The following is a 21,622-nucleotide window of genomic DNA, read 5'->3' as shown; positions in this document are numbered from 1 at the left end:
ATGTATGTATGTATGTATGTATGTATGTATGTGTGTATGTATGTATACGTATGTATGTGGCGTATTGGATTGTGGCTTATCTAGTCCCCGTACATGCCCATAGCGAAGGCCAGCTTCCTTGGTCCTGTGTAACTGAGCCTGGCGTGCTGACAGTACACGTTGTTCAGCACCAGTAAGTCGCCCTTTTTCAACTGGAACCCCACAGCGACCTACAGGGCAAAGATAAGGATGGTTTTCAGCTGTTATCTGTCACACATAAGGTGACAGGAGTCTAAATCCCTCCTACTATAAAATTGCAACATGATGTAACCCAACACCAGTTACCATGGTGACAGACAGTCTGGTTAAGTCAGGTCAGAGGTCACTGTTTGGAGAAGAAGAAGAGGAAACGTAGCAAATATAATATGTTTTCCTTCAGTAAACATGATGAAGGAGTTACTACCTGCCAAATGACGTCCCTAATATGCTGTAAGACCTCTGCCTCTATTTCCGTGCCGTTTCCATAGAAGGTGTTGGTTGGATGACAGTGATCGGGGATGTCCCTGTTCCGCCAATGGGGATGCAGCTTAAGGCATGAGATGTTGTTGATATGCGCAGAGTTGAACCACACCAGGGTACCTGGTAGACAATGCATAAACCTTGAGATGATTTACAAATGCTGGTGTGTTACGCCGAAGGGCGGCTATACCGGCTATACCGATACAGATATGCCTTCTTTTCCGTTTTAAAGTTTTAAAGAGATGAAATATCTAGATATTATGGTCGAATTTCAATCAGAATAGAATGAGACAGATAACATGCTGGGGGAGTTAAAAGTACAGTTTCGGGAGCGGCAAACTGTACTCTTGAGCGGACCAACTCCCCTGGCATGTTATATATCTATTAGACCAATCTGTTCTTTCCAGCTGGTTCCCAAGTCCTGGTAACGGCTATGGAGATTAAACCTACCCCTGTACATGCGAACTGCAGGTAGGGTAATCCACCACACGAGGGCGCTGCTGTCCTCCCACGTCCACTGGATGTTGTTGGTTCTCAGGAACTTCTCAACAACAGAGCGGTCTTCAGTCTGGAACATCTGTAGAGGTATAAGATGTAAAATGTCAAAACTATGCATGTAGTAGTATGCAATGTAGTAACAGTAGTAGTAACAGTACAAAATGACTAATTAACTGGTGGATGTACCAACTGCTAAATACCTAATACCAGCTTCGAAAAGAACAAGAAATAGTCATGCCTTCAAGTACCAAAGTTATCAACGTTAATCAAGGATTGAGGAAATGCTCAAAACTCATTTCTTTCCCCTAAAACTATCGTAGATTGGAACTCACTGCCATCAAGTGCAGTAAAAGTGTCATCAGATACTTTTGACAATGTTTAGAGTTAGATGCTCAAAGGTTAGGTGTAACAAGTCGTTCGGTGTAATGTAGCCAGCTGCCGCCGAGCCGCGTGCCTGCGAAGCTGTTGTGTTACGCCGAGGGGTGGTTTTACCAGCTATATAGACGTTCATTGAAATGTTGGCTCTTGTTAAACAAGTGGTTGTGAATAAAGAACTTTGATTTTCGTTAAAATTCATCATCTGAATGTCTACACAACAGACGTACGTCTTGCCAGCACAGATATTCCCCTGGTCCACGGGAGGGTATGTAGTGTTTGTACATGACCCCCAGGTTACTGAACTTCTTCACGACGTCTTTGTCGAGACGCGGAAGGATTTCCCGCACGTCGGTAAGGACCGTTTCACCGCCAGCGCCAGGAGACGGTGGATCTGCACAGAAAAATAGCACCTACACAGGACAGAAAAAAGTATACCGTACGATGTTTACTTTTGGCACATGCGAGGGAGTGACTATTGATAGTATTGTAAAATGAAGATACCCTCATATGATCAAACCTTACTGTTATCGTGGCAGGTATAATGGGGTACTGATAGATTTTACGCATGTCAGTCACGTTGCGTCTTTGTGCCAGCTGACAACAAAAACGACTAAAATGGAAGCTGTCATTTCCAGAGAAAGATACGTACAAATAGGATATCATTTACGGTAAACAAAACAAGATGGAATACAATTCTAGTACGACACGCTTAGAAACAGAGCTACGATGCATTTTCAGGAAAGTTGATTGATTGGTTGAGGTCGTTGTGAAGAGAGGTCTTTACGTCCAACAAACAAACAAACAAACAAACAAACAAACAAACAAACAAAAAAGATGGCATGAAAACTACAGTACAAACTTTCTGATACGCTTGAGAAAGAGAACAAAGATGATCATGACCTTTTCAGGAAAGTTGTCTGCGCGAGCTCGTTGTGCGGCTCTATACACCATTCCGGCGGCTCGTCGCTCGCCGTGTAGACCGACTCGTCCGTTTCCCGCCTGATCCCGATCCCGCCCCTGTACCTCCGGACCATCCTCAGGCCCAGGTTGTTCACAACTCTGGAGAAATCCCGTGTCGTGGACAGCGGCAGGCCGCGGAACAGCACGGCTCCTTCGCCTTGCCTTTTCATCAAATCGTGGACGACTTTTCGAACCTCGGCGGCGCAGGCTTCGGGAGTGGCGGTGCTGACTCTCCCCGCCGGCGTCGGAACGAAAACTCGAGGGGCGTCGCCAGCTCTAGGGGGCGAGAGGAACTCGGGAAAGTTGGGGCTTTCTGACCCGGGGAGCATGGCTCTGCCTCGTATCTGCGGGGCGGAGTTCACTGCTTCAGCGTTCCAGTCGATCTGTGTTTCAGCAAGCTGAAACGTCGTCCTCTGTGTGGTGACGAACTGACGTGTGCATGTCGGCGTCTGAAGTAAAGACCAACAAGATCTACTCAAAATGAAGAGCTGTAAACGTGTTGCCCTTACCACCGCCATTATGATAAGCCCCGGGCCCTGTCTCACATGCAGAACTTTAATTATTACCCCGACCTTGTCCTCAACCAAGGTTGAGACATACATGTAACGCTACATACCAGATTTCTAGCCCACGTCTATCTATTAAAGATCTTATCGCCTCTACGGAGATACCCCCAAGGTAGATTTTTGAGTTAGCGAATTTTAAAACTGGTAAACTGTAAGGGACCAAGGTACAAGGTACAAGGTAAACTATAAGTTTTAGAGAACCGTACGTCTCAACTGTTGTAACATTAGACTAGAAGTTAAACCTTAAACCTTAACGTTAAAGTTATCAGTTTTCGTAAAAGTTTTATCTAACTTTACCAATTACTTTGATGGATTCGTGCACAGTCCCAAGCTGGATCACTTTGCTGTGTGTACTAACAAACTGACGTTTGGATGTTGTTTGAAGGAAAGACCAACTCAGAATGAAGCGCTGTAGATGTGTTGCCTTCACCATCGCGGCGGCCATCTTACTGACCTAGTTTCCTTCAGGCAAAGTTGCTTCTTGCTGGAACTAATAGCCTCAACTGTTTACCTGGCTGGTTTGTTTAGTTTGTCCAAAGTCCAAAGGCAGTCTCGGCCTAAATGAACATACTCTCCAAGCAGGGGTTTAGACTATGGCTTATTTTTGACGCGTGTGTTTTTATAAGGTTTATAGGACTTTCGTTTTTGTACCGGTAACGCGTTATCTCTCAAATTGAAAATGCTTGTGCACTTCACATACAGTGACGTAACGCAAATAGCTATAGAATCCTGTTCTCTAGAATAGAACGCGTGGAACTGGTTCTACGAGCTACATTCTAGAATCCTGCGAACACGACAAAATCATTGTTCATGTCTATGGGAAGCTATGGCGGTTTGATATAGTAACTTGTGTTTCGCCAAGTCAACTAGTTAGCAAATAATGTTACTGCCGCTCCATGTAACATCTGTGTGCCACAACTATCTGTGCCGTTGACGCCAGATTCTGCGACCAATAGCTTCTCTGGAAAATTCGCAGCCGACTGCATTTTCTTCTAATCCCAACTGATCAACCATGAACAGGGGAGTACAGGTGAACTTACTCTCATCTCGTATGTCCAACTTCGACTTTGACGAAACCGAAGCGGACAGGGCGCGACAAGAACACCGCTCCCAGACCGGCACAGCTCGGAGGTTTACCTGGGATCTGAACCGAGGAGAAGACACGCACAGGAGAGAGAAGGCGGCAGCAGTGACTATCTACAGCTCTGAAACTGACGAAGATGACGTGGGGCCGCGTCCTGTCAGAGACATGTGGATCTTGGAGCAAATGGACAGCCACAAGCGACCTGCGTTCGTCCGCAACCCCCGGGCTAAGATGGGAACGTGTCGCCTTCTGTGGCACAATGTTTCCACCTGGTGCCGCCACGTCAAGTCGAAGGGAGTGGAGATTCCTGTGTTCCTCCCGCAGATCAAGAAAGTCAAGGCGAGGTTCGGGTCGGGTGTGGTGTCCGTTTTCATCTTCATGAGGTGGATTTTTCTGTTGAATCTGTTCCTTTCCGCCATGTGGTGCTGCTTTGTCGTCATCCCCATGGCTTCTGCGTTCGACTCCACTTCCCTCACTTCGGACTTCACTTTGGACACTTTATTCACAGCCAAGGCCGCCATGTCAGAAGTTCTGATGTTCTACGGGAACTACGACACATCTACAGACCCGTACCCCCTGGATCTTGCCTATCTCTTGATGATTTTCCTCACCTACTTCGGTACGCTGTTTCTCGTTCTTCGCGCCATCGCAGCTGGAAACAGCGCATTGTCGGACTCTCACTGCGCCTTCAGTCGTCTGCTGATGACGTCATGGGAGTATTCCCTGACATCACCAGACGCGGTGGACAATTTACATCAGACGATCGCCGGATCTTTTCGAGATCTTCTCACCGATACAAAGAACAAGGAACAGACGGTGAACCGAACGCGCAAGGACAAACTCAATATCTTTACCCGACGTCTGCTTGCCTGGTTTCTGACCTTGGTGCTGATCGGAGGCGGGTCGGCCATGATTCTACTCCCCGTCTTGTATCGAGCAGAGACGCTGGACGTTTTAGCCGCCGCCATGCCGGGTTCTTTGCGTAGTTTTGTCGAAACTTTCGGTATCACGATTATCTTCATGGTCGTCAACGCGCTGGTGCCTGCCCTGGTCCCACTCCTGCCCCGCTTTGAGCGCTACTCCAGCCACAAGACAGAGCTGTACGTCACGATCGGGAGGGTTTTCGTCTTCCGCCTCACCAACCTCATGGCGCTACTCTTCTCACTATACACTGAGGTAATATTCAGAACGAGATACTCAAGTAATAATTTACATTACACAACCATTAACTTCCAGACAAGAAAACACGCAACAATAGCTCCTAGCCTCTACCAGGTAAGCGGCTGAAAAGAGTAGAAATTGGACAAATAGACAGAAGATATGCCAGGGGAGTTGGTCCGCTCCCGTCTATTCTTTCCAGTCGCTTCCTGAAACACTTAACGCTGGCCAACTTCCCTGGCCTGTTTGTCTATTTGGCCAATTCCTACTCTTTTCAGCTAGAGGCTAAACAGCCCCTTCTGTATAAATTGTGTCCTTCCTGTGTTTTCCAGGTGAACCAGTCCGAAGCGAGCACGACGTGTCCCGGCACGTTTCTCGGACAGGAGCTGTACAAGTTAGTGGTGCTGGACACGCTGGGGAACTCTCTGGTGACGCTGCTGCACTACCTCATGGTGTTCTACTGGACAGGACGGAGACAGCAGCTACGGGTGCACAAAGTCGTGCTGTCCGTCACTCACAGGTAGGGAACCAAACCAAATCATGTGGGGTTATGTAGCGTAACCGAGAGATCCCGAGTTTGAATCCTGCAATGCCACCTATCTTGTGCCATGTCACCTATCTTGGGAAAGGCACTTTGCACCAATTTCCTCACTTTACTCTGGAGAAAATGTGTATGTCTGTTATCCGTGACTCCTAGAACCGACAAAAAGATCATAGGGATGGGTTCCAGGCTAGCAGGTTTCTGTTGATCTTAATTCATTGTTCTTGCAGACAGGCGCTGATCCTGGTGGGAACTCTGGCGTGCCCTGTCCTGCCGCTGATCGGCGCCCTCTCCACCACGCTGAGTTTCCTCACGCTCTACTTCGTCGTCACAAGAACCTGCAGTCCCCCTGTGTGCCGCTGGAGGGAGTCAGGCAACAGTCAGTTCTACATGTGGCTGTTAGCAGCGGTCTTAATCGTTCTCTGCCTCCCTGTATCTTTTCTCGTCTCCGACGCGAACTATATCAACCTTGCCGGGAGGGAGCCCGGCTGTGGCCCGTTCGGCACAGAACCGCCTATCGGTGCTTTTCACCGCTTTCGGGACGAGGTGCTAGGAGGTACGTGGCTCCAGTCGGCGCTGGCCGTGGTGTTCTCTGGGCTCATAGCTCTCCCCCTTATACTGATCATGGCGGCCGTCATCTCCTACTACCGGGTCCGGCTCACCCGGGAGACCTCCGGGAGGAGACTCGCCCTGACGGAGTTGGACAAGGAGAGGGACGCGAACAGATACCTCATCGGCAGGTTTAGCGAGAGATGAGGAGGACAGTTAGCCTGCGTGCCATCCTCCGTAGTTTTCGCCCGCTCCCTGATGTCGCTGGCTACCGGCTCCGTGGTAGAAAACTACGGAGGATGGCGCCCAGGCTAGAGGACAGTTGGATCTATGTTCTCTGGTACACTCGCGTACGGAGGCCCTTATCCAAATGTGAAAACAAGGAAAAACACTAATTGCTACGCTACTCGGTATTCTTTCAAGCTGTGTCTCTTGGTGCCCCGTTTTAAAGGTTTCAATATATATAATGGATTTGAGGGATAATATGGGATCACATGGTCAACGTAACGTTGCAGAATTTTGTGGTTATGCCCCCGGTATCTACATGTACGTGGGTGGGCTCACTTCTTCCACGTGTGCCGGGAGACCATATATAATATAGAGACCGGCAATAATTTGACCGTATGGTCATTCATATTCAAGTACCTGCAAACACACAGACACAAACACTCACACACCATACATACAGACACACACCACATGGACCACATACACAGTGACCACACAAGCGTGCGCGCACACACACACACGCGCGCGCAAGCACTCACACACGCTGACAGACACTCCTAACACAGATACACACACTACCACACACCCGATCTTCACACCAATGGGCATGCTCGGAAAGAAGGCTAGCGTCCCTCACCTTAAACTTCAGACTCCAGAACGACTCAAGTCTAAAAGTCAAGGTCAATGCCACTGTTCCTCAGCCGAACATGCATGTGCACTGCCAAAGCCAACATAGAGCGGAACATATAGTTTTGAACTGTTGACAATAAAGAGTTAAGATATATAACATGCTATATATAATAAGATATGACTTATGTGACATGTTACTTTATCACATTGCACACAACACAAAATTCTATCACTCAAGCTTCAAGCTGAAGACTGATCAGAGATGAGTGTCTGTGTGCGGCTATGCCAGTGCACGTGTCAAGGTCGCGTTCGAAGGTTCGGGAGGCAAGGTGTGGGCAATACGCATGCCTCCTGACTTAATCTCGTGACCAGTCAATACTTTTTTGATTAAACGACTCTTAGCACCCTTGAGCTCACCTGCACAATTTTGTATACCATTGATCTTGTATGTAAAGGCCAATATTTACAATGCGGCGTCTCTATATGAAGTTCGCTCACGCGAGGTTTGTACGACTTGACCTCCGATAGTCTAATATTTGCCAGTCTGTTACAGTGTGCGTCAGCTCTCTGAAAAATAGACGGAATGAAATTGACATTGTTACGTTACTACGGTGTTTATGACCAAGGTTGAGAATGTTATCTAACAAATTGCTAAAAGGAATTACGGTAAAATCCTGTTTGGTAATTAATTTCCGTGTATACCTGTTGTTTTAAGAAATGGTACAAAATTATTCTGTTTTGATATTTTTGTGGGTACGTAGGTTATTCCGTTCTGGGTCAAATCCACTGCAGACAACAAAACTAATGTGACTGTGAGAAAAAAGGAAATGAGTAAGAAAGTTATGACAATCATAATACTTCATTTGTGTTGTTGGTAGTTTTCTCGTAGTTTTCATGTTTAAAATAGTGTTCTCAATAGGAGCTTTAGACCAGTCTTTCGACTAGTTGAGAACAATCCCTTGTGTTGGAACAAAAGCCTTAACTTTAAACAAGACTTTTAAAAGAAATTAACAAGTTTGAAACTAAAGATGTCACATAAATGTCACACTAGCAGAATGCAGCGAACGACCAAAGCGTCATTTATTAGAAACAAGCAACCGAAGGGAAACAACATAACAGAACGAGCTTTATCTTTCTTTACATAAATCCATCATGCCTGAATCCCTATTTAGTGCCAATCAACATACGTTATCATTGAACACACACTTATTGTTTACTCGTTGCTATGAGCGAAAAGACATGGCGATAAATTTGGATTTTTTAAAACAAATTTGCTTTAGTTCAAGGCCATTAGACCACGTCTAGACAGTCTGACTTAAGTCCGGGTTATTTATCTCACTAGCTAAGTCAGAGACATCAATGCTCTAGACAAGCTCAAGCTAGACTCATCAATGAGTCTAACTAGTGTCCGTTTTCCCGTCATTTGACGGAATTTCGTAGCCTCCGTAGCAGGCTTATAGAACTGGTGGTTTGGTGGTCTTCGGCTGTTTTCCGATTAGCCCAGTTTTACAAACGGGGGTAATTCAACCAGACCGGCTATGTTGTCTATATGTAACCAGAAAATAGCACATAAAAGCTCCCAAAGACCCTTAAGAACCCCCCCCCCCCCAAACCCCCAGTTTTTGGTATGCAAAGGAGGCTACAAAAATTCCGTTATATTTGTCGGACAAAAATCGGCGTGTAAAGATATTTAGACAGAGATTGAGAGTGAGTAACACTAACCCAATGTGAGAAGGAAGGGGTATGAACATGCCATAAAGTGTGGTGGGTTCTTTAACTTGCTTGAGGTCTGGCTCTTCTCCATTTGTAGTCACAAGACGTGGTGACGGCACACTCAAGTTTTTTCAACTTATATTAATGCCGCCACCAACACAGGGGACAATACAATACTCATTTTCACCTGAGCGAAGTGAGGAAAGTCGTGTTAAGTGCCTTTCCCAAGGGCACAAGATCGGTGGCTTGTCAGGACTCGAGCCCGGGACCTCTTGGTTCCGAGTCGAGCACTCTGCTGCGCCGCACGACCCTTCTCCATTTAAGCTTAGGGCACAGTTTACACCAGTGTCTCTAGTTTATTTTTGGGCGAGCTATTACATGTGCAGGCACGTATATATATTTTGATAAAAAGCCAATATTTTTGTGTAGCCATGGCAAACATGGCAAATTCCAGCTGAAGGTTCATGACAAATTCCAGAGGCGGAGGTTCAAAGCCATGTAAAGACAACAAGTTGTAATAAAGTGTTGTCGATTAATCAAGGAAAGAATTGCGTAAGAAGACAGCGGCGTGCCACCACTGTTTACCTGATGACTGGAAACACTATTATTATCCTTAGTAACGAATGCCGGATATGCAAACTAACGTCCACAAAATAAGGTATATATAGCGTGTTGAGTAGACCGGGTTGCACACTTGGGGACACAGCCGGACAGGGGACAGCCAAGACCCAACAGTCCCCACCCAACACGACAGAGGAAGGAACTTCTAGTCATCCTGCAAAGGTTTGTGTTACTCCTTCATTTATTCAGAAAAAAAAAAACATGTGCTTGAACCCTGAGACGCTCTGCATTTGGAATACTATATACATTATAACAACACTTAACAGTAACTTTAGGCAGGCCCGCAACGCTTAACGGTAAAGGGTTTTCGCGTAAGGCTTTGCCTTTGAAAACGACTTCGTCGGAATATTCTTTTGTATCAATGGGGTTCCTGGAAAAACTGGTCTGCGGACCTTAAGCGCTCCGTTGTGACTTTTGTGCAATCTGACGTTTGACTACACGATAGGAATGATTTTTCAATAAAGCTTAACGATGAATTAAGGATAAGAAATAACATGAAACATGGAATAACGCATGCTACCCGACAACAATTAAGTTAAAGGTTGAATTAAAACAGCAAGCTACGGTTAGCGAACGGTGAATTATATTAGCTCGCTACGCCTAACGGAAAATGGCACACGGATATTTTTCTCTCTCTCGTTTACTTGAACTCTAGATACTTAATTTAGACGTAAAATAACACTCTTCTGATGTTAGGGAACATTTTTCACGGGTGGGTGTGAGAAAAAAGAAGATGATAAGAAAAGTTTGAAACTAAAGGTGTCTCAAAGGCTATTACATGAAAATCGATTAGTATCAGGTTTGACTATTGGTTTAATGTCGTCTTAATTAAAGAATTTTATCAAATAAAACTGCCAAACGATTTCACGTGAATGCCCGTCCCCTGATAAAATAAATCTATAATATTTATTGTACATTCATGCCCTATCTGGCTAAGTACACTTGAACAGATGATAAGGTATAATACATTTGTAGTACAAACAGGACTACTGATACTTATCTAACTACAATAGCTCTAATAAAGAGGTTCGGATTCTTCACGTTTCTTTGTGATAAAAGACGCCCGTACGTGTGCACGAACTCAATAGAACTATGACTTCGGCATATAGCTAATATTTACATTTGAGCTACTTCAAAGCAGTCAGTTCACACGAAATGTGGAGTTCAAGCTTAACCTCTGGGGCCTCTGTGTTTACAATAGTTAAAATTGTGCGTCATTCCCGTTATTTAATTACTACTCAATTCAGCCTACCACCACGTTAAAAATGGACTGAATGATATTGTTTGTATTGCAGATGAAATTATACCTTTTATTTTTCACTCACTCAGAAGTAGTATATTTATCATAGACAGAGTCAAACGTCCTTGTGTTCATAAACTGTTTGGTGCGTTCCAACACCATGGTAGAAGTGCTCAGAAGGCAATGCTAATAAAATGCTGAAGTATCTTAGACTTGATAACAACTATGCTACGTCGTTGGGTAGAAAGAATTCCCAAGGCTGATGCAATGCATTGGTAACCATATGTACGTAAGATAGGTACTGAGCATTTCCATATCGTAACTCACAACAACTTTTTTCTAAGATAAATGTGCAATAGATAATCATAAGTCAGAATGATGATTACTTACATGAAAAATAATTCTGCTTATATTTCTGGATGTTCCAATTGGCGCTGTTTGACTTTCATCCTCCGTGGGGGAATTGAACATGAGATTGGAAATGAGTTTTCAAAATTGTTTTTGTATCTATTGTCCTGGACTTGCTTTGGTCTTTTAGGAAAAGTAATGCAGTGCAGGTTTGGTCCCTCTATCAGCTTGCATAATACATTCTGAAAATTGCATGATTCCTTAGTAGTAAGTAATTGAGACTTTATCCTCGTGACACGTGTAAGTCTGGTAAATCCAGGGGGCTGGGCCAACCGGCTGTCCATCATTGTGCAATATTACCACTTCAAACACTAACGTAGAGGCTCCACCTTAGTCAAGTGTTTATGTATTCATACATTGCTATGTTTCACCTGAAATGGGCGTGGCGTTGGGATTAGTCTATTTACCTAGAAGGAATGCCACGTCGACAAAACCGTACATATAAATGTGCGCGTGTTCAGTGGACAAGGAAACGCACTCCGGAACACTGTCGGTTAGCCAGGCAGCACACGCACAAGAAAACTGCGAGGCTACGTGCGCACCCCGCTAAAAGAGTCAGTCGTTGGCGTTACCATACATTTAGGAAGGGCTATATTGCACTGATCGACTACCAACTAATAGGTGAGATCTAGAATTCGTTTATTTCGTCGAATCTGTACTCTTTAATCCTACTTCTTCCGATATATACTTTTTTCCAAAATCAAGGCACCGTGCTTTCACATTTTCAACTAAATGGCGCGACGTAGGAATGTATGCTCAGAAATACCTCTTTTCCCTTACGCATACTTTTATTAGGCTTTAAGTTAATTTTTGGTACTTTTTGTATGTAATACTATATTGCGTGCAAGTCATGGTACCCTGCAAGCCGGCATAATCGCCCTAAGGCGTACCATACTAGCTAACAATTTAGATATGTCTGTGTCCCCATTCTCGCGAGGCCCAGCGAGCCATTTCATTTTCAAGTCGCCGTCAATCGTAGCCGACGCTTAATTTGAACATTAATTGTTGTCGGGCAATTCTTCGTAAACCGTAAAAAATTCCTCGTAGCGCTCAATTTGTTATCACGAATTCATCGTTAAGCATTATTAAAAACCCTTCGTGTGGCGCAGTCGAACGCCAGACTGACCAAACATCGCCGTGACGTTAGAGCCAGATAGTGGAAGGCAAAAAGCAGATGATGGTTGGTTGATTTACCTACCAATGATTTGCATATTTCTTCAAATAATTTGCATGTGTAAACATGTATATGATGTAAACAAACATGTGAGGAGACGTGGATCACGTTGTAAACACGTAGGCCACGATGTGAGAACACGCGGGTCATTTTCTGAGAACATGTGGGCAATGTTTTGAGAACACGTGGGCAATGTTGTAAAATCACGTTGATCACGTTGTAAGAACACGTGGGCAATGTTCTGAGAACACGTTTGGCCTTCATCTTGAGATGAGGAAGCCGAAAGACCACTGCCCCCGTCCGAATAACTTCTTTGCTGACTGAAGACAGCTGACTTTTGTGTGACTCATTCGTGTGCCACACAAACCTTTTTTGACAGCTGACTTTTGTGTGGCTGCTCCACAAATGACTTCCATTTGCCGTTTAGGGCGCGGTCACGTTCGTCGTATGATTGTCGTACGATTGTCGTATGATAGTTGTCTTGCTACCGAAAGGGCTACCTTAGATCGTTTTCGGTGGTTGATTCTGTCACAGTCTGCTCGAAAATGTTCTGAAATTTAAATCGTAAGACGATTTACGACGACCGTAACCGGGCCCTTAGTGAAGATTGTGCATCAAACACTGAGTTGTTGGATTGTACTTGCTGTGTTTCCTGTAGGTAGCAGCGCACTTCACGAGCAAAACAGTGGTTTAACTACGGTCATTCACTGGAGCTAAGGTACGGTTACATTCAAGAAAATCTGCCAAACTAATATACTACTTGTTAGTACTCAGTTCTTGGATTCTGATAAACTTGTATTTCGCTCACGATACATTACAAGCGTGTTTTTAAGTCCAGTCTTATTAGTCAAGTCACCGCGAATCTTGGGTATTCGATTCGCAACATCTTTATGATTTTGATAAATATGCTACGACACGGTTTGATACATTATAGTGCTGCATTTTACATAATTGTACTTTCTATTATTGTACATATTTGAATTCTATTTTGGCATCGACAATTTTTATGTTAACAGCGAGAAAATGCAAGCTTATAACAGGAACTTCACGTTTCCTACAGATGAAGTGGTTAGTTCTGCTAGTCTGGTCGGTCGGACTGTGTTCCGCCACGCCATGTTGGCTGCAGGGCGCGGACGAGTCGGCCTGTGCGGGGATGGCGCTCACACGCTCTACGGTCGCCCCTCAGTCAACACCGAGCCCTTACCGCGTGGCTCTGGACTACGACAAGGATCGCCATAGATTCAATGGTCAGTGGAAACATTATTCTTTGTGTTATCAGATGTGGGAAGATGTATAGTGACTCGACTGACAGCTGCACTGTCGTTAACGTTTCCAAACCAGGGCCCGGCCGGACTGTTTGCATCAAGGAAAATTGAACAATTCGTATAAAGAATACTAGTAGTACTCATGATTAAAATGTTTTGTGTTTTCTTGTCTTTCATAACTTACTTTTCGTTCCCGAAAGCTGGCCGGCCGGGCCCCGGTCTGGAAATGAGACCTCAACATAACGAGGATTTTAGCTGCACCGTAGGTAACGAGGGTTTTAGCCGCGCTGTCGGTAACGAGGATTTTACCCTCACTGTAGGCAACGAGGCTATTAGCCTCGCTGTCGGTAGCGAGGCTTTTAGCCGCGCTGTTAGGAACGAAGCTTTTAGTCGCGCTGCAGATGATGGCGAGGTTCTTAGTGTCAAGGATGAAATTAGTTAAGGGCGAACATCACCATGCATAGATTATGTAAATGTGAAAGTTGTTGTGGATGTCATTCTTGACGCTCTTCTGCATTCAAATACCTAAATACGACACAAATGCAAACACACAGTCCGGCAAATACGTATACACCTAAACCGTTGTTCTCCTTATCATTAATGGTTGATCGTGTTTGCCCGCAGTTCGTGTGACGGGAGGAGAGCAGTTCCGGTCCATCCTGCTGCAGGCCCGGCGGCCAGGCAGTACCGAGCCGGTCGGCACATTCCTCCCGCCATCTGAGGTACATAATTATAGCGTTACCTTCTGCCTGCTGAATCTCTATCACCCTTATGCATCCTTGTTCACTCTCATTCATCCTACCTGAACCTACATCATCCTTGTCCACTCCCATTCATCTTAACTGAATCTGTTAAGACGAGGGACGCCACAAACTCTTAGATAGAGTCAGGTAGGATGAAGAGGAGTAAACTAGGATGCATAAGGATGACGCAGGTTCAGGTAGTGTGAATAATAGTATGTATCAGTATCAATATCTGTAGGATATCATTAGGAATTAATGTGCAACACGGGAGGAGTGTGTATGTAACCTGGTCACGATGCGAGATGGGTACATGTATTCAAAAGTGGCTCATTTGCATGTTCGTGACACTTAAATGGGTACAGTAATTTAACGTTACAATGCCCACCTCCCTCCATGTAGCGTTCCGGCCTGAAGCGGATCACCTGCAGCTCTCAGGGGGACAGCATCACCAACCGCAGGCCGCTGCGAACCAACGAGATCAGGCTGACGTGGGAGATGCCGCAGGGACAGACGAAACTGGGCGAAATCTACTTCGTGTAAGTACCGATGTTGTGTCTTTGCGGATAGAAGAAGCTGTCTTCAAAGTTCATCTAAGTTGTTCAAAGTTATTATAAAGCAAGTTTGAACTGCAATTTCCAACACAAGGAATTGGACTTACCCAAATTTGCAAGAGGCTGTCTACATCGAGGCATTGCCACCATCCCTCAACAAAGACGGGGGGCGCCACAAACTTTCTGCAACCGATGATCCACTGCTCATTGTTATCTTCGTTACAGGGCGACGGTTGTGAAGAGGTGCAGCAGCTATTGGATGGGTGTACAGTCGGAGACAATTGCAGAACTGAGTAAGTGCACTCTATTCACCGGGGAAGTGAGAAATTAACCGGCAAGCTGGCGGTCTGTTTTTTTTTGCGACGCCTCTGGGGAGAAGCCTAATGGTACATTATTGTGTGCAGTCTACAAGGATTCTAGGAATTGTGCAGATAATCTACCTGGAAATTAACGGGGTTTGTCTTCTACTTCTATCTACAGCCCGCTACAGTTTCTGGCCTGGAACCGTGCCGGAAGGGTACCTCTGGTCGACTGCTACAGCATCCTATCAGGTATTTAGAAGAAAAAAACCTCAGCCAATGCAATAATGTGTCTAAGCCAATGTTTGGTGCATGTCACTTCCCTCTTTGCATGCCAAGCCCAAAAGGCTTCAGGGCCTTCAGATTATGGTGCCCTTTTTTGCAAACTATCGTTAAAAATGCTACTGTTTGTTCCAGATTGAGGGAGCGTGGAACCGTAACGGAAAAGGAGAGTCGATGTGGGACCACTACGCACACAGTTTGGGGGCATTTGAGGGAGATGAAGCCACCAAGAGCTACGACTATGTAAGTTCTTTTAATTAACTCAATCATAAATCTAAATTGTAAATACCGTTCTGCTGCAACAAAATAATTCTATCTTATGACATTTATTTCCCATAATTGTTTCGAATAGGCGTTACTCGGGGATATCAAGAACACCTTCTTGTTCAGACTTACATTTGCCATCTTCCTTGTCAATATTGCGCGTATTCATGACTAATGTTGAGATGTATCCCGCCACAGTTTGCCCGAGATGTTGAGACAATCGACGAGCTGGGTCTGAACTCCTACCGATTCTCCATCTCCTGGACCCGTATCCTCCCGGACGGTACTGTGGCCGGCGGCATCAACAAGGATGGTATCGACTACTACAACAACCTCATCAACGAACTGCTCATCCAGGGCAAGACGCCGTACGTTACGCTGTACCACTGGGATGGACCTCAGGCACTGGACGTAAGTAATTATACCTGTATACCTTGGTACATGTACAAAGGACTAGGGGTATGTTTACACGGAGCCGAAAAAAATCATTTGTCCCACGACGATTGACGCACGGCGCGTGTTGTGCGTATGACCATGTAATGTAAACTGTCAAATTATGTGTGGCGCATTCTGGATTTCCATCGTCATTGCCGCCGTGTAAATTGGCCCTCAGGTCCTGTGTAAATATGTACTTATGTGCAAACTTTAAGATTGTGCCCTTATCAAATTGTATTGATTCATTGTATAAAGTTGGATGTTGTAACGGAATTATCAGACAATAAACCGTCTGTCATGTATTTTGATCCTATAGAATAAGTACGGCATCTGGCTCAACGACGCTATTGTGGATGACTTCAACGAGTACGCCCGCGTGTGCTTCCAAGCGTTCGGAGATCGTGTGAAGCACTGGGTAACGTTTAACGAGCCCTGGTCCTTCGTCATGGGAGGGTACGGAATCGCCGGGGCTCCTCCAGGCATCTGGGACAACGACAGGACTGAAATGGTACGTCAGGGTATATACATATATGTACATATACAGATAGATATACAGAACATAGATAGGAATCTGGCTTAATGTTGTAATGTTATAGAATTAAAGGAGATGACATATGTATATTAGTTCGCTATGGTGGAAAGGTACAGGACTTCATGTTGTCCTGTTCTCGTCCAATGACAGTACAAGGCAGCTCACAACGTCATCCGCGCCCACGCTCGCGCCTACCACACGTACGACGAGGAGTTCCGGGCCGACCAACAGGGAGCGTGCGGCATCGTCATCGGGGCTCTTTGGAGCGAACCCCGGGACCCCAACAACCCACAGGACGTTCTGGGCGCCGACCTGTACCAACAGTTCGTCATGGGCTGGTTCGCGAACCCGATCTACGGAGACGGGAACTACCCGCAGGGGATGATCGACATGATTGGTGCCAGCAGTCAGGAGGAGGTAAGGTTTCTCTAATAATCTCCGAGCAGATTCTCTAGGACAAGGAAAGCCGACTGAATCCATTGGCCTCCTGTAACCACTGGCCGCCGAGCGGTTACTGGAGGCCAATGGTTACAGGCTGCCAATATAGATTCGCCTTGCCAGACAGAAAGTGAAGACTAGCAAGGCCAAGGTCCCGTCTGCCATTTAATGCATTAAGCACCGAGGCGCTTTAAAGACTGTCATGTTCTTGAGCTCTCCGCGGCTCTTGCTGCGCGGTGCCTCTCATGACTAGTACGGCCGATAGTAGCCCGGCAGACTCTGCGGAGAGTAACTGACGGAAGCTGTGGACCGTCTTCGAGACGGAAAGAGCCAAGCAAGTCTTCGAACAACCCATAATAGGTTACTTGTCCTTTGTTTTTCATAGGGCCGTGCTGTGTCCCGTCTGCCCGTCTTCACGGAGGAGGAGATTCGCTTTAACCGCGGTACGGCTGACTTCGTGGGACTGAACCAGTACTCTGCTCGTCTCATCTACGCTTCCAACGACCCTGGGGACGTCGACGAAACTGGCTGGTTCAACTGGATGTCTGTGATGGTTCCTGACCTGAAGGGCTTCAAAGAGACCGTTGACCCAAGTTGGCCGAAAGGTAAGAGTGCTGGTCATATTAGGTGGGTCTTTTAATCGTTGCAAACGTGCTTCTGACTAAAATCGTGCCAAACTGGAGGGCATTTGCAAAATCAGCAAACGAGCGTTGGGTTCCGACACGGGTTTGGAATATTGCTCGCAACTAAAAGACCTAGAAACCTCTTTTTTATTGGAAAATGGCACTACTGTTAGTTGTCTAGAGCACTATCCATGTGTTAACGTTGTAGAAGGTTCGGTTTTAACATTGAGATGGCAATTGCCTTGGTGGGTTTGGTCAGTGAACACAGCAGATTACATCTTTCCCCAGGTGAGATGATCTTCCTGCGAGTAACACCGTGGGCAGTCCGCAAACAACTGGACTATTTCAGGCGTACATACCAGAACGACGGGCCGTTCTACCTTACGGAGACCGGCATCTCCGAGGCCACGTTTCACCCACCGAAGTTTGACGACGTCTGGAGGCAATGCTACTACATGCTGTACGCTAACGAGGTGGTAAAAGGTTGGTGTTTTGTTGTCAGAAAATAAGTTAGCGCAATCACAAATATCTAATAGTATTGTCCTTTGTTTTTACGCCGATTATCACACAAGCAGTTATCAGAACATGCTACTCATACCTGCCTGTCCTTCCATTTTCTGAATAGCGATTGAACTGGACGGGGTCGACCACCAAGGATTCTTCGCATGGACGCTGATGGACAATGTGGAATGGGCTTCTGGAATCCACGAGCACTTTGGACTCTTCTACACCAACTTCTCCACACCAACTCGTACTAGGATTCCAAAGGGGTGAGACTTTTCTTCGACTGATGGATGTAACAAACTTCCCAGGCTGAATAACTAGTGTGTGCACGTGTGTACGCGCGTGTGTGTGCGTACGTGTGTGTACGCGTGCGTGTGTGTACGTGTGTATGTGTGTGAGTGCATTGTGTGTGTGTGTGTGTGTGTGTGTGTGTGTGTGTGTGTGTGTGTGTGTGTGTGTGTGTGTGTGTGTGTGTGTGTGTGTGTGTGTGCGTGTATGTTGTCTTTTCTTTCTATACCTTTCGTAAGTATCCTACATCACCTCAGAACACTTTCCTCTGGAACCATCGTTTCTTTAACTCATTTCCCGTTCCTATCCAGCTCCGTGGCTACATACCGGGAGATCACAACTAACAACGGCTACCCGCTGGGCGCACCGCACACACAGACCGCTCAGGACCTGTGGGAGTGGTGCCTTACCCAGGAGCCTTATGAGGGGGCTGTCAATCAGGCGGAAGAGCACAGGTAACAGCGTAGCGCGTCCCCGCGCCGCTGCCATTTGAAATGGTAGATGCCATATCTGAGAACTGGAGTTTTAGGATTAGGCTTTAGAGTTACTCAAAAGCCGTCGAAAACTTTCTAGATTTTTAAAGGCCATCAATATAAGATGTTTGATATGATTTAAACATGGCTATTTTTTGTATAAAAAGTGCTATAGCGAGATGTGAATAGTCATCTTGTCACGTTTTCCAAGCGTACAAGCGGTTTCCTTGTTTGGTTGTTGTAAGGGTTGTTAAGAGTTTTCACTCCAGAACTGCATTCTGACGTACATGGTCTAAATAAAACATGCCCGATTTTGTAAAGGCCATCAATACAAGGTGATTGATGACTGATATACGAAGTGCTTAATAATATCTTTTTTTAGGAATTTGATGGTGAACTAGACGAAGCAGCTTCATATATTAATGCAGTACATGTACATGACTATTGTGTTATTATGTGTTTCACTCCAGAACTGTTGCCGACCCAACAGTCGACTACTTCCTGCCCGGAGTCCGTGTCGGAGCTGCGTACAAGGACAAGGTCATGAACAACGTGTGAGCAGCAAACCACAGACCGACCCACCGCGGACAACGTGTGAACTTCTTTGTTGATCAAACTACATGATTTAAGTGTGTGCTTCTGTGTGCCTTCTCATCTCCGTACTTCTTTAGGGACTGTACGATATTTACCGGGGGGGAGGGCTGGTGCACTGGAGGGGAGGGCCATTGAAAACTTTTTTGGCCCGGGGGGAGGCCATCGAAAAAATATCTTAACCGAGGGGAGGGCCATCGAAAAAAAATCAGCCTTGGGGGGAGGGCCACTGAAAAAGTTTTCCAAAATATGGCGTCGCGTAGTACCGAATTACAAGAAATACGCCGTAAATTCGAAATATAGTACGCACTTTTAAAACTTTTCCAAATCCCAAAAGTGTCTCGGGCCGTCGCCAAAGTCGGGGTGCGAGGTTTTTGAGGTTTATTTGAGGTTTTCCCCCGACAAATCCGTGGACGACCCAGGGATATATATAGCGGAACACCGGCACGGGGAACTTGGAACGACATCGATCGTCCATAGCATGTTTAGATAAGAATATTGACGAGTGGAAATAAAGTTGATCTTCAAATATGAACATAATTCCTCTGACTATCGTCGATATTTACACCAAGTTGTGGTAAAAAAGAAGTCAAGTCACCCACGGTAAGAAAATGTTGGTCACTAGCAATGACGCCCGGCGCTCCGTCATGCCGACCGGCCGTCCCCCAGCCAGCCGACGCCGATCTCAGTGGAACTCCGGCCGAAAATATAACCCCCCGTAAGTACATATAAAATTGTAAGAGGGTTTATGAGCGGTAATATTTGAAATGGTCCGCAAGCCGTGAAGTTTTTGATCGTCGTAAACAAAACGTAACGTGATAAAATAACAGTTGTGCCTCGACTGATGGTCAGTTCTAATGCACTTCCGGCTTGAGTTTAACTCAGAAATCTTCGACAAAGATTTTACCCCATGCCGTTTCAAAGGTTCAGTTGACAGATATTGTTATCCATGTTTCATTTCGTATCACAAATCTTTTTAAATCTTGATAAACGCCATGGGAAATTACTTTGTAGCGGACTATACCAGCCAGTGCAGTACGACGTGAAAATGCCAGCTAGATGTACTCTCCCACCCGACTGTTCGGCAAGCTACAATGATATGGGCGGAGTTATCTTAAAATGTAGTCTTTGATGAAAGGCCGGTGGGTGGGGTGCTGAGCGCGCCGACAGGCAAAGTGCACCTACAGCTGAAGAACAAAGAGGGCCGTGGCAGCGCTGAGGACAGCCGTTTCCAGAACCTGGGCCCCGGGAAGGAAATCTTTCTTTCCTCTGAACAGAATGTACTTACATGTGTATAAGTTTTACGGAGTACAAAATAATTAACACATGTGTTTATTCATTAGAAGTGTAACGGGTGGCAAATTTTAAGGCAGCACCTCTACAGTAGCATGAATACTCCGCCCAGTTCTCCGCCTCGATGATCGTTAATTAATTGCTCTCCATGGGTTGATCGGGCGGGTGCTATTTTAAGTGTTCGGTGCATTTCGTATACATGTAGTAAAAAAAACCCAGCAAAGCTACGTACTTGTACATCAACATTCAACTACCCCCCGCTACCGATGAAGTCAATATTGAAATACGGTCTTTTTTCACGAATCTTTATTGACCATTGCTTGTTTGATCACCAACGTTCTCCGGGATCCAAAGCTGTACGTTTCGCCGCACTTGCCTTACCTTTCGATGCGGTGGTGACGTCTTGCAAGTCGGCTGCGGCCGGCGGTGAAAACAAGCCCGAACATGGAACGTTTCCCGCTACGTTACCATACAATCACGCAGTACACAGCATAAATCTAGTTTTTAACAATTTTAAAGCTGCAATTTTAAATTTGTTTGGAACGATGAACTGTCTTTAAGACCAGAGGTACCGGCCGTGCTTAGAAGGGGTGCGTACTTTTCCATCAGAGTTTTTCCATTTCAGACGGGAATATTTGTCTCCGGCTCCCATCAGCCCCAAATTGGGGGCGCGTACCTTTAATCGGGATGCGTACTTAATTTGGGAATTTACGGAGGGATAAAGAGACATCGAAAAATGGGGGAGGGCCATCGAAAAATTTTTTGGGGTGGGGGAGGGCCATCGAAAATTTTTTT

At 45.7% G+C, this 21,622-nt stretch overlaps 1 protein-coding gene and 1 pseudogene across 1 annotated transcript in view; one reads left to right on the top strand and one right to left on the bottom strand.

The window, feature by feature from the left end:
- Positions 1–65: 65 nt before the first annotated feature.
- Positions 66–21,622, bottom strand: part of LOC109475188 — a 37,395-nt pseudogene continuing 15,838 nt past the window's right edge.
- LOC109475187 (cytosolic beta-glucosidase-like) overlaps positions 9,470–21,622 on the top strand; it is a 12,667-nt gene continuing 514 nt past the window's right edge. The window contains exons 1-16 of the mRNA XM_019775766.1: positions 9,470–9,586; positions 12,905–12,964; positions 13,307–13,493; positions 14,136–14,233; positions 14,654–14,790; positions 15,031–15,098; positions 15,286–15,356; positions 15,522–15,629; positions 15,849–16,061; positions 16,402–16,593; positions 16,768–17,034; positions 17,441–17,660; positions 17,967–18,161; positions 18,304–18,448; positions 18,782–18,925; positions 19,414–19,610. Of these exons, the coding sequence (XP_019631325.1) occupies positions 13,307–13,493; positions 14,136–14,233; positions 14,654–14,790; positions 15,031–15,098; positions 15,286–15,356; positions 15,522–15,629; positions 15,849–16,061; positions 16,402–16,593; positions 16,768–17,034; positions 17,441–17,660; positions 17,967–18,161; positions 18,304–18,448; positions 18,782–18,925; positions 19,414–19,501 (2,133 nt within the window). The 5' untranslated portion in view covers positions 9,470–9,586; positions 12,905–12,964 and the 3' untranslated portion in view covers positions 19,502–19,610. The remainder of the gene's footprint in view (positions 9,587–12,904; positions 12,965–13,306; positions 13,494–14,135; positions 14,234–14,653; positions 14,791–15,030; positions 15,099–15,285; positions 15,357–15,521; positions 15,630–15,848; positions 16,062–16,401; positions 16,594–16,767; positions 17,035–17,440; positions 17,661–17,966; positions 18,162–18,303; positions 18,449–18,781; positions 18,926–19,413; positions 19,611–21,622) is intronic.

The sequence above is a fragment of the Branchiostoma belcheri genome, unplaced genomic scaffold (assembly GCF_001625305.1).
Source record: "Branchiostoma belcheri isolate BF01 breed outbred unplaced genomic scaffold, Haploidv18h27 scaffold33, whole genome shotgun sequence".
In the NCBI taxonomy this organism is placed as follows: domain Eukaryota; kingdom Metazoa; phylum Chordata; class Leptocardii; order Amphioxiformes; family Branchiostomatidae; genus Branchiostoma; species Branchiostoma belcheri.
Note: the sequence above shows the minus strand (reverse complement) of the source record. Positions and strands in the feature narration are given on the sequence as shown.